The sequence below is a fragment of the Lontra canadensis genome, unplaced genomic scaffold (assembly GCF_010015895.1).
Source record: "Lontra canadensis isolate GAN:19392208 unplaced genomic scaffold, GSC_riverotter_1.0 scaffold17, whole genome shotgun sequence".
NCBI lineage: Eukaryota > Metazoa > Chordata > Mammalia > Carnivora > Mustelidae > Lontra > Lontra canadensis.
Window position 1 is genome coordinate 21,144,155 of NW_022631011.1, and position 13,506 is coordinate 21,157,660.

The 13,506-nt window shown below is 42.0% G+C and overlaps 1 protein-coding gene across 3 annotated transcripts in view; it reads right to left on the reverse strand.

The window, feature by feature from the left end:
- Positions 1-13,506, reverse strand: part of LAMA3 (laminin subunit alpha 3) — a 266,072-nt gene that overhangs the window by 36,151 nt on the left and 216,415 nt on the right. For all 3 annotated transcript variants that reach the window (XM_032859753.1, XM_032859754.1, XM_032859755.1), the window contains 11 exons: positions 12,858-13,054; positions 11,529-11,645; positions 10,746-10,900; positions 10,329-10,470; positions 9,204-9,306; positions 7,368-7,484; positions 7,093-7,272; positions 6,045-6,187; positions 2,674-2,844; positions 365-516; positions 46-208 (listed from right to left, as the gene is read on the reverse strand). In XM_032859753.1, coding sequence (XP_032715644.1) covers positions 46-208; positions 365-516; positions 2,674-2,844; positions 6,045-6,187; positions 7,093-7,272; positions 7,368-7,484; positions 9,204-9,306; positions 10,329-10,470; positions 10,746-10,900; positions 11,529-11,645; positions 12,858-13,054 — 1,640 coding nt within the window. The remainder of the gene's footprint in view (positions 1-45; positions 209-364; positions 517-2,673; positions 2,845-6,044; positions 6,188-7,092; positions 7,273-7,367; positions 7,485-9,203; positions 9,307-10,328; positions 10,471-10,745; positions 10,901-11,528; positions 11,646-12,857; positions 13,055-13,506) is intronic.

Here is a 13,506-nt window from a genome sequence, read left to right on the forward strand (position 1 = left end):
TGCAATGTAAATATTTTCACTCAGTGAAATAACATTTACACTTACTCTGAAGTCAGGTGGGTAACCTCCAACATAAAATACAACATTTTCAGGATCTAGATTGAGGAGCGTGTGGCTGCTTCCACCACCCATTTCATGGAATTGGGATGTTCCGGGTTTAATGGCTGTGGCTTTTTTCGTGTAATTTAGACTTGCAAACTGATAAATTCTGTTTAAAAATAAGTTAAAATTATATGTAAAAGTTATATAAACATTGAAGAAGTCAAAGCCAAGATACTGAAAACGGGGTTTAGCAGCACATACAGTGGGAGTTCCGTGAGTATGGGTCAGATTAATAAACAGCAGTAGGCCATGGGAGTCGTACCTCTGAAATTTCACCCGGTCCATAACTGCCTCCTGAGTTTCGCTCTTGGTCACGCTCTGGTCCACCTGGAGTTCTGACTCCTGTTCTCCCAGGTTGTAGACACACGAGAGCTTGCCGTCTATAACTGCCATGCCAATGTAGTCCTTGGAGGCCTGGGGACATCAAGGCCACCTCAGAACACTTTGCACACACACTGTTCCTCTCAACTTCCCATCCCAAGAGAGCGCATTTCAAATAACTAAAGGGTTTTCCACAGTATGCCTTGGCCACATAGAATGAATGAGGTACCTCTTTGTACAGAATAATACAGACAAAACACTTAATTAATAATGTCTGCACTGTCTTTGCTCCCAGATTATTGCACTCAGATTCACTCCCCCTTTCGCTCAATCTGCAAATATTTGCCAAGCACTTGCCATTAAGATGAACCAGATATAACTCAGGTCTCCATTAGATTTTAGTCCGGAAATAAGCCATTTTTGTTCTCCCTGTACCACATAATGATCTCTTAACACTTTGTGCATGTTTCTGTTATAACACCTAGAACCCTCTGTTATCACGTGAGGTCAGTTACGTATGTATCTTTCTTCTCTGTTAGAATAGGAGCACCTGAAGGTACACATGGAGTTTTAAAGTTGTGGTAAAATATACATAACATGAAATTTACATTCAAGAAACAAATTTCTGTTTATCATAAATACAGGGTGGGGTGCCTTGCAGGGAGATGGTATAAATTTGTTGAAGGAATAAAGTAATATGCATTTAGTCAAAATACACAGCAGAAAGTCATGTCCTAAGAAAGCTACAAATAAAGAACCAACACTTTAAAGCATTAGAGAGTGATTAATAATAGTGTCAATTTTAGGAACCTTTAACACCCACATACACAAATGATAGCCAATTACTTCCTAATTGGCCAGAATTTTCCAGAATCATGTTTCAGACATTTTCTTTTTCTTACCCATTATATCTTAACACAGCCAGCAATTACCTTTTCCTCTGACACTTAAGTTGAAGAAATGTATTTTAAGAGGAACTAAAGGCTACAATGAACTGGTCGAATGAACTGGTGCCTAGGTCAGGCTCATTCGGTTGAGCGTTGAACTCTTGGTTTTGACTCAGGTCGTGACCTCAGGGTCGTGAGATCAGGCCCTGTGTTGCGCTCTGCACTGGGAGTGGAGCCTGCTTAAGATTCTCTCTCCCTCTCCCTCTTCCCCCCTCCCCTGCTCACTCTCTCTCAGGAAAAAAAAGAAAATGAAGTATTCACAAAGCCTGTAACAGTAGTGGTTTAAATAATTGAGAATGAGAAAGAGTAGGGTGACTGCATGCCTCGTTAATGAGGCAGCAGGGGCTTCATTCCACTTCAGCCCTCATCCACAGATGGTCCCACCCCTGCCCACTTGGGGAAGGGTCTGCAGCTGGGCATTCTGAGGGGGAGGGCAGGGTCACGATTTTGTGAGGAAGAACCACTGCTGGTTTCCATGAAGCCTTGATATTATTGCCCTGGTTGTTTAGGGAGGGGTGCCGAACTTTAACCCCTCATGTGCATGTGCTCACATGTATACACACATATGTCATGTGCTGAGCCCACTGGGCATATTGCACTATTTTTTACCAAAATGCATTTATCTATAAACTGTAATTAGTCTTATTTCTCATGTTTTAAATATTTTATCTCCATTGGATAAGGCCAACAGATAACAATCTGCAACAGATAACAATCTGCCCCTTGTGATGCCATCAGAGGGGGTGGAGTCTGCTGACATACCAGTGGGATTTCTTCCTGCTGTGCAAATGGCAATGACACGTTTGAGACATGTGTCTCAAAAACCATATTCTTTTGGGCCACAATTCAACCCACAAAGATGATGGTGGGTTAGTGATGGCGGCATGGTCACCCCAACAACATTCCAGGGAAAGCCTGCTGCTGTGTCGTGTGGACACTTAACAGCCCTATGGAGAGGACCATGTGGCATGAAAAATCCCTCCTACCAACAGCCAGTGCTAACGCACAAGGCATGTGAGTGAGCCAAACTGAAAGCTAATCTCCAGCCCCCGTCAAGCCTTCAGATGACTGCAGCCCCAGCCAACACCTTGCGAGACACCTCACGAGAGCCCCTGAATGAAGCCATCTGGCTAAGCCACTCTTGAACATCATACCATAGAAACAGTGTGAAATAATAAACTTTTACTGTTGCTTTGGGCCACTAAATTTGGTGGTCATGCAGCAAATATATAACCAATATTAAAAAAAAAATCCTCAGGCCATATTGTTCTAAAAACAAGAGAAATGTTGAAGGAATACTTACATCTTTATTTCCGAGGTACATCACAAACATATTCTCCGTCCTCCCATATTCTCTTGAGTCAGGTCTTTGGAGAAACAAAGAAAGAGAGGTGTATCCTTTCAAGTCTTCTAGGTCATCTGGCACCCGGACTTCAACTCCAGATTTACCATTGAACCTCATGGGGATAGCGACCTGTGAGGGAAAAGATCTAGGTCATGAAAGATTCTTCTGTGAGGGAAGGGGGTATGCTCAGAGGGCCAGCCTGGGACTCTGCCACGACTCCTTTCAGCTCTACGCCAGCATTTCCCAGTTGTTATGATAAAGGGCAAAGGAGTGTGCATGTCTCCTAGATCTGGCTTATACACTCATGAAGGTGCTTCAGGAGCTGGGTGACAAAGCATTCATGTTCTTCCTGCTTGCCAGTCAGGGGTCTTGGAGAAGTGCATCTACTTCTCTGTACCAGAAATGATAATCCTTATTATAATCATAATATAATTATGCTGCAGCCCTAGAAGGTTTTGTACAGATGACCTAGCACGTATGGAAACGCTTAGCATGGTGCCTGGTGTGTTACAGATATATAACACATCAAAAGTATTTTTTAAATAAATTCTTTAAGGAATCATTCCCCATTAATATATTACATGTTACAGTTGCATTTATTATAGGCATTCACTCCTTAAAAATGAATGCATCAGGGCTCTCTAAAACAGTGCATCTCAAACTCAGTTGGTGAAGGATCATTTTTTTTCCCTCCTCTCTAATCTGCCCTGGAACAATACTTTTGTAAATATATTAAAAATGAAATTATTAGAGAAACGAAATAAAGAAGGTATGCAAAATACATATCTACTCTCCCAAGCTTGAATTTTGAGGCAATTCAAATTATTAAAAGTTTTTAGGCATATACCTTCAGCTTTATATTTATATATAATGGACCAATAACAAAATTTCTAATTTCTCTGATGAGTGCTGGTCTGTGGACCAGCTTGGGTAGATGGCATTCAAATACAGAAAATAAATGTTCCTTAATAATCTAAAGAATGACTCCTGGAATGATACCTACACCAAGTATATCTCGTCTATCAAGCATTTAAATATTTATGGAAAACCTGGTTTATGCAAGGTATTATGTTGGAGTGGCATACTTAGCAGTAGTGTGAACTGTCATTTCTCAAACGTGCTTGTGACTGAGCACCCCTCACCCACTTTACAGGCTCATGTGATGCCTCTATGTCTCCTCCCCTCTGCCCTCCAGTCTACCCAACCACAACCTGAGTCTTTCCTGGCATGCCCTTTGTCACCTGGAAAACTCCCAGTCTTTTAAATTTTTTTAATTAAGAAACCATCTCTTGTATACATAAAACGATGTAGAATATACCTGTATATTCACTACATTCTTAATAAATTACACATAAGTTGTATAACTGACGCTCCTTGCAAATCTCACCTTGTCCCCGTTCCTTTCTCCCACCTCAGAGGCCTTCAGAACCTGAATTTAGATTCCTATGCATAGGAATCTAATGTTGCATTATTTTTACCAAAATGCATCTATTTATAAACTGTAATTAGTCTTATTTCTCATGTTTTAAATATTTTAATATAAATTGTATCTCTACACACTCATCTACAACTTGTTTTCTTGGCCTCCCTCTGTTTGTAGATTTATCTATGTTGACACACCTATTGGCTCCAGCTCATTCACATTTATTGTGGCATGCATACATTGATCACATTGTATACATTGTATACATTTGTATACAGTTACCACAGTTTTAGTCATCTCCTATTGATGAACATTTGGCTTTTTTTCCCCAATTATATTTTGTGATGACATGCTATGTCACATTGAACATTCTTCTACATGTCCTTTAGTACCATTCTGAGACTCTCCAGGTAGAAATGAGTGTTGTCAAGACCTCAACACAGCTTTATTCAGCTTCTTAGTCTGCTTACCAGCTGCAGCACTTAGCAGCTGGTGAGTAACCTGAGGCCAGGACTATGGCTTCCTAATCTCTCTGTCCTGGGTACCCAGGAGAGTGCCACAAAACCCAGGTTCTCAAAAGTGCTGGCTTATTTTTAAGTTGTATTTTATTATTTTCCAATTACATGGTACTAATAGCCAGGACCTATTTTATATTACATAGTTTAATCTTAAAAATCTCTTGGGGGCCATTATTATGTACCCTCCTCTACAGATGAACAAAATGAGGCACAGAGGTGAAGTGGCTGGCCCAAGGTCCTACAGCTCATAAGTGACAGAGCTAGGATCAAAACCAAGGCACTCTGGTTTGGTTAACAAGTTCTTAACCACGGTATTATACGTTTCAAATTTTGTTGGACAAATTAGTGAATGAACATAGAAGGGCAAAAGCTAGAAACATACTATTTCTCATTTGGTTTTTATAAAGCATGAATGGGTGTGAAAAAGTAGTGTCTTCCAACTGTGCCTTATGCTCTTTTTCTACTAGAGGTTTTTCTTTTGTTTTGTTTTTTAAGATTTTATTCATTTATTTGACAGAGAGAGGGAGAGCACAAGCAGGAGGAGTGGCAGGCAGAGGGAGAGGGAGAAGCAGGGTGCCTGAGGAGTGCAGAGCCTGATGTGGGGCTCCATCCCAGGACCCCAGGATTGTGACCTGAGCCAAAGGCAGACACTTAACCTACTGAGCCACCCAAGAACCCCCCTGCTATAGGTTTTATGTTGGGAGTTCTTCTCTTTTCCCAGACGTCAGGGCTCAAAAGAAGTAATAGTGAGCCTTGGAATCAACCACAGTGTCCTTAGGCAGTGATACTATGACTTGGTTTCTCGACCCTCTGTCTCCAAATATCTCAACAAGGGGGTGGATGAAAAATGCAAGCTGTTTCATTAATATTGTTTTAGTACAAAACAAATTCTTGAGAGAGAAGTGTCAGGAATTCAGGTAAATACTCTCAAGTTTAAACGAGAAAGGCTGATGAATTTGTGTTCCAGTGAAGAAAATCTGCTATCATCCTCTGTCCTCAGTAAAGGTGGATTCTACAACGTCCCAGTTATAATAAGAAAGTAGGATCTGTGCAGTATCATAGCAGTACATTCTGATGATAGAACCCTTACTTGAACTTGAAATAACACTTCACTAATGGGGTCTGGAGAACCCTTCATCCTGCCTGCATAAACTCAGTGGGGAAGAAATCGCTTCAAGTCTCTGACATACCAGATCATTTAGGGCATGAAGGTAATGTGTGGTTTTGAAGGTTGACAGAAGAAAGTCAACTTTCACTTTCCAAACAACCAAAGAATTAGAAGAAAGACAACCAGTTCATGTGTAAACAAATGTCTTCCCTTTCTTGGTGAATGTGGTAACTTCTCAAAGATGGAGCCTTGGTGCCTGGCGATGTGGTGACACACCTACCTTATTTGCAGCATCTCTGGCCTGCTGAATTAGCTCCCGGATACGGTCCACATTATCAGAGATGTTGCCTAGTGGCAAGAGCTGTTGGTTGATACTTTCAATCTTGCTCAAAAGATCAGGCAGTTTATTGGTTAATTTCCTTACTGTTGGTGAGATGACAAAACAAATTTATAAATGTGAGTTGAGAAAAGGTTAAATACAGATTTTCTCATTGACAATATTTGTCAAGGGTTATGTTTGGTCCCCAAATATTGGGTAGGATGACTCAGAGTCAGGTAATACCTTCCCTAAATACATCATGGATTTTTACCTACAATCTAGTTATCAAATCATCTTTCTTGACCACTACAGAAGGAAATAAACCTCTGTTTTGTTTTTTTTTTTTAAGATTTTTATCTATTTATTTGACAGAGATCACAAGTAGGCAGGTGCGGTGGGGGGAAGCAGGCTCCCCGCCAAGGAGAGAGCCCCATGCAGGGCTCGATCCCAGGACCCCAGGACCATGCCCTGAGCCTAAGGCAGAGACCCAAACCACTGAGCCACCCAGGTGCCCCTAAACCTCTGTTTTTTGATCCTTAGTATCAATTATAACTTAATACCTCATGATTAAGGGATCTGTATCTCCACTCTATAAAATGGAAAATCAATAACAATGTTAATGAATTAAAAAAAAATCTTACCTACTCTAATTAATAGAATACCCATATTTTTAAATGTATTATGTGAAACTACTTTCTAATATTTTTAAAAAGATTTTATTTATTTATTTGACAGAGATCACAAGCAGAGAGGCAGGCAGAGAGAGAGAAGGGGAAGCAGGCTCCCCACCAAGCAGAGAGCCGGATATGGGGCTTGATCCCAGGACCCTGAGACCATGACCTGAGCCAAAGGCAGAGGCTCGACCCACTGAACCACCCAGGTGCTCCACTTTCTAATATTTTAAATTTCTAATTTTGGGCTTTATCAGGGAAGAATTTAAATAAATCGATCAAAGCACATAACAATGCACAAAATGGATAAGATGTCCTGGCCAAAGGACGCCTGATACCTGAGTTATCCGCATCGGTGAGAGCCTTGTTGAAGTCTTCACGCTGTGTGCTCCCATACGTATCTTTAATTCTTGTCACATCTGTCTGAATGGGGCCGAGCCCATCTAGCACCTCATTTGTGATGTCATTGGCATTTCTGACCATGCTCTTTGCACTACTGATCATACCACTGATGTCATCTAATGCACACACAGAGGGAGGTTTAAGGATCTGAAATGGTCGGAAAAAAGAAGCCAAGGACAGGGGTGGGGGGTGGGGGTAGGGAGATGCTGACCTCTCTGTATCCCACGAAGGTCATCATGAATGGCAGTGATATTGGTGTCAATCAACCCTTTCTGAACTGTTATAACTTTCAGAGTCTGTTGAAGGTTGTTGAGAGCAGGGCTGATTTCTACAATTAAACAAAGCATCAGGAGGCAATTACCTATGGTTTTTGATCTTCCATTGGTGTTGGTGGCGTCTGAAATAGCCAGCATTGGCAGAGCAGTGAGCAGATGTGCATCTCAGAGATACCCACTATAGGTGCCTAGACCCACAGCTCCATGGGACTCTGGTTATAAAGGCCAGGAGCATTCCCAAGCCTGTGGTATCAGGCTCCTCAGAAGAAATGGAGAGGCTTAATCTTTTAAGGGAGGTTTAACTTCCCCTCTGCTTGGGGCAAATGTCTCTGCTTAGTGTAAGAAAAAGAGGTGACTATCCAATTCACTGCTATGTCACAGTGCATTGTCTGGCACTAGTCTGAGCTTGATATTAGGGCATACTTATTGAATGAATGAATGAATGAATGAATGAATAATGCAGAAAGAATGCCTCTACCGTCAGAATATAATAAAGAAGTGCCAAGGAGAGAGCCTTATCCAAGCAAATAGACACACAAAGTAGGCTTTGTTTCTGTTTGTTTCCAGACTGACACATTTAGAGCCATTTTGTGAAAGGGAAGGAGTTCACAGACATTCCTAGCTGATAATATTGCAATTTGGGGTCATAGGATATGACCAGTGAATGCTTGAAGAACCAAGTGATGATATATGGTTTAAATTGTGATTCTAGGACTGATTTAAATAACAATGTAGACAAATACCACACAATCTCTCTTGTATGTGGACTCTAGAAACACCCTCAAAACAAAAACAACAAGCTCACAGATACAGGGAACATATTAGGGGCTGTCTGTACCTGGGGGTGGGGTTGGGAAAAATGGGTGAAGGGGATCAAAAGGTAAAAAGAAGCAATCAAGCTGGTAGAAAACAAAAGAAAAAAATATCGATGTCTTAGTATCCTAATCCTATTTAAAACCAAACCTCACCTCTTAGCTCAGATTTTGTAAAGGGAAGAGATGTTATACCAGGAAATCTTAATTCCTGCAATGTGCTAAGCAAATCATTCTGTCACTACATATTTTTTTTTTTGGATGTAATTTTTCATGTATTGGTTTTTCTTAAATGAAAAAAAAAGATAAATACATTTATTTACTGTCAGAAGGCATCTAATCACTAAACGGACTAAGATGACTTCTTGGCCATGAAGGAACAAGAGAGACCAGAGAAAAATCAAGAGACAGCATGTTCAGAACACTGGAATTTGGTGAGCTTGAGATGGTTTAATTGCTTTGTAAAAAAAAATTAAGCAAATGGGAACTTTTCAAAGATAAAATTTATGATTCAAAAATTCTCATGCTTCACAGTGGTAGTAATTTGGGTACTTTTACCTACTAATACTCTAGGACTTAAGAAAGTTTGAAGCCCCAATGACCGGGAATTATTATCCGGGACTTCAATGAGAAACCAGCCCTGCACGTTGTATACATCTCCAATGTCATGGTCACCTCTGGATTAAATGAAATAGGCCCTCAAGTCCCGGCCCAAAGAGACCTGTCACCTTTAAGATTTATGTATACTCATGAGGTTCTTGTTATTTTAGTACATGTGAGAATGTTGGGTAGAAACATCAAATCTATAAAATAGACCTTGGATTTACAAGGTATCATCTCCATTGACACTGAGATTCCAGGAGAGCATATGCTTCTAGAATTTGCTACTTCTCCTGGTCTTATAGGTCATTCTCAAGCCCTTGGCTATCCCAGCCACCCCCTACCCACCAACTCTAATACCTTGCCGCAGCTGCTTCTCTGTTATCTTGGCTTGCTTCAAGAGTTTATCACTGTCAGAACTCAGGGTTTTCGCTTTTCCAGGAAGATCTTCCTTTATCACTGTCTGAAAGCAAAGCATTCATCAGCCTCCAGCATGTGGCACATGGTAGGAAATGCGGAGGAAGATTTTCATCCTACTCTGAAAAGTCTTATCTTCAGTCTTTAAAGAATGAGGTTCAAAGGTGGGAAGGATGTTTAAAAAAAAAAACTGTTTCTTAAAAGATACAGTTAGGGGGGCGCCTGGGTGGCTCAGTGGGTTAAGCCTCTGCCTTCGGCTCAGGTTATGATCCCAGGGTCCTGGGATCGAGCCCTGCATCGGGCTCTCTGCTCAGCGGGGAGCCTGCTTCCCTTCCTCTCTCTGCCTGCCACTCTGCCTACTTGTGATATCTCTCTGTCAAATAAATAAATAAAAATCTTTATTAAAAAAAAAGATACAGTTAGGGCTATAGGGAGATAGAGAATTCGAGGCTTAGCAAAGCAGACCTTTCTCTGGTGACCAACTGACAAATTATGTAACACCTATTTCATTTTTCTCCCTGTCCACAAAATACCCTCTTCAATAACTGAGACAGGACTGAATTGCTTTTGGGTGTTCAATATTTGGGAGATAAACGTCTTTAAGCTTCTAAGGAATCCTGTCTCCTAATTCTCTGATGTCTAATATTCTGTTCTTTATTTTAAGGTATAGGAATATTATATGATGCAGAGAAGGTCCCATAGGACGCTAAGACATGCCTCGTGCGAAGACAAATAACAGGAAATAAATGATCACCACACTGTACATAAAATCTCTCTCTTCCTTGGGAAATGTCAATACTTAATCACAGCCTAAATCGTTCCTAGAAAGGGGCAGGATATATCACTCATCTTGGTTCAACACTGACAATCAGTGTAATTTCCATTTGGTTTTACAAATGGTTTTTTCAGCTGTGCAGCACAGATCAAGACCGTCAAGTGAAATAGAGAAATGGCCCACATCTAGAGCAAGTTCACGTCTATTCTATACAGCGAATTCTGATTTACAATAACGCTTGTTTATATTTGTCAGTGCATACAAAAAGAAAGGGTCCCAGCGCAGGTGCCCACCTGGAGCGCAGACTCGGACGCGCTGGTGGCCTTGTTGGCGGCGTCCTCAGCCGCTTTGATGGCGTTGAGAATGTTCTCATAGGCCGTGGCGGCGTCCACTGCACAGCGCACCAGCTCATTCCCGCTGGTGTTCCTCTTGATCCTGGAAGACAATGCGGGCGAAGGGCTCCAGCAGTCCCCACTGCTTGCAGCGGAGGCCATCTCCATCCGCCCCTTCCCCCAGCTTCCCCAATTCATTGGGCAAATGAAGACCAGAGGTGGCGTGCACACAGCTGGAAATCAAACCCCTGTTGCAGGTGAGATTGGGTCCTGGGCCCTGGGTCCCACCCTCCACCCTGTTCTAGAGAACCAGTTGTCGGGCAGGCTTGAACACTAGGCTCCAGCTCCCCGTTCAGTTAGACCTCGGGGCTCACTCACTCCTCCAGCTGCTTCGCCAGCTCTTGCAAAGACTGCGCATGCGCTTCTGCCTCCGCCACCAGGGACGCTTTGCTGGTGGACCGGGAGAGTTCTCTCACTTTGTCACTTAGCCTGTGTCTTTCTTCCTTTATAGTGGCAGCTAACTTTTCGTATTCCTATGTGTCCAGGTAAACAGAGAGTGTCAATTGAAGCAAACAATGTATATGCCATTTTCTTGAACTCTCATAAACTTCAGGCTCCCGGGATGCATTACTTCGGCAGTGGTACCAACAGATCTCTAACTTTTCCCAACTTTGGAACTTTTTTCTTATGATGGATAACCACTTTGATAAATTTTATAAAAGCACACTGTTAATATTAGTGTAAAGTTGTACTAAACCAAACCCTTTCTTTTTTCTGATTTAAAAGTAGCGATTATAAAAGATATTTCCCAAATACCCATTGGGCAGCTAATGGGGTCAATCTTTGATCAGTCCTAGATAGGCCCCGCTAATAATAAAAATAGGCTTGATATTTTAAAAAACATCATTCCAATTTCGTTTCGTTTTCACAAAAGCAACCTTTGCTTGCTGTGGGCTAATTAGGTGATAGGACTAGACATAGGGAAGACCCATCATTGGCACCGGGGCACCCCAAAGGGGCAGCACGGTAAACATTTTGGTTTATTTCCTTCCATCTAAAAGACATCTATTGCAGAAAAAACACAGGTTAGCCCATATTCTAGATTCCTCGTATACGATCTGAATGTTTTTTCAGTTTTCTGGAGAAGCAGTTTGTCTCTACCTCCTGGCTTTCCCCCATCTGCTGCAAGAGCACGTTGGTCTGCAGTAAGGAAGAGTCCGCCATGGCTAGGTACTTGGACAAATCACTCCGCAGGGAATTCATTTCTTGGATTTGTGTCTGGAGAGAAAAAAAGAATATCTGCTTGAACGACATGCTATGTTATCAGAAGGCAGAGGCATAGTCATTGGGACTGCAGCGGAGAAGTAATTTCAGAGCCTGGAGCTTCTCTTGAACTTAAAGATCATCTAGGCAACTACAGAGTGAGGGGAAATCAGTTCCCTTTGCTGTGTGGGTGTGTTGTCATGGTTTCCTCAAACTCCATGTCAGGAAAACAACAGTTAACGCTGGGGAAGAAGCTTCCTATCCTGGCAGTGACTGGGCCAATGAGGTGAGTCAGCTCTGCTTTGTGAAGCAGAATCAGGGATTTTCACTAAACAAATCAGCACCAACCATCACTATCCTCTGCGCGCCAGGCCCCATGAGGACACACAGGTGCTTCAAAGTCTTCAACGAGAGAGCACACAGGACCTGGGGAGGCCAGGCAAGGAGCCACCAAAGCTCCAAGACAAAATTGGATCATGCTTCATCATCATCGGTGACACTGGCGTCATCAGTGACTTCCAACAGCAAAGTCACTGTCTAAAGCGTTCTCAGGAGTTAAGCATATTGCCATCTACTAAGATATTATTTATTTTCTTTTACCAAATTCTTCTTGCTGGGGCTCAGTCCTGTGTTACTTCCCTCTGACCTTTCTGTCATTTTATAAGGCCACAAGCTCGTGTTGCTGTCTCAGCATACAATGTGCACCACTGAAAAAACACAAGTACTATGAAATCTTGCGCTCCAAACCCTGTCTCTGCAGCTTCTGCATGAGGCCTGTATTTTAATCTATTTCCTGTAATGCAGATAATGGCTTAAAATGCCTTTGCCGGTGATTATGATAATGAGGTTTACCCAGCTGACACAAAAAGTCGCTTATTTAAAACATATATTATATCCTTGGATTTAATTATAGCAATATTGGTTTCATTTCTCATCTACTTGGCAACATTATTCCTCCAGTACTCCGTCAGCCTGGGGCAGGGGTAAAGCCATTTGCTCCGCTTTCTCTGTGGTTTGATTCACAATCTTTTCTGGTGACTGAGGAGTAGGAATGACTTTAGTTTTGCATTTAATTCCCGATTCCTGTTTGATGAGCATCTGCTATACAGACAGACACACACAGACTAGATGTGTGGACAGGTGCCCAGCCAGGCGACTTTGTTAAAGATACCTGCTTCCTCCACCTCATCATTAATGAAAGCGTGCAGATGCTGACCATGGACCCACCTTGATGGATTCCAAAGCTTTCTCGTTTTCTCGGTTGAGGCCAGTGGCCTGCTTTGCTTGGGCAGCTGCCTTCTGTAGCATTGCATGGAGGTTGCTGAGTTTGGCTTCATAGTCATGCAAAGAATCCTGTAGACTCTTAACAAGGGCGCTGTTCTCGCCTTGGTGCTGTTCCAGCCAGCTCTTAATCCGAGTCAGCACTGGAATACATCACATTTTGTTTTTCACTTGAGACATGAGTACATTGAAGCTAAACTATAAAGACTACAGAAGAAGAACCGAGTTTCCACTCATTTCCTGGTTTTCCTTGAACTTGTAAGGGAACAGGAAAGGAAACTAACATTTATGCAGCACCTGCTGTATGCATGGTTATGTGTGCATACATAACCCACATGAAAACAGTAGTATCAGTCTCATGTTTCAGATATGGAAAAGGACAGTCTGAGAAACTAGGGGACTGATCCCAAATTTCATGGCCAGTCAGTCTTGGCACTTGAACAAGACCTGCAGAGGGTAAAGTGCATACTCCAAATAGTACTACCAACACTACCAACTAACACTCTACTACTACTACTACTACGAACGACTACTAACTGCAAACTAACACTGTCCCCTCAGTCAAAAGCAAACACTACTATTAAATCTGAACACC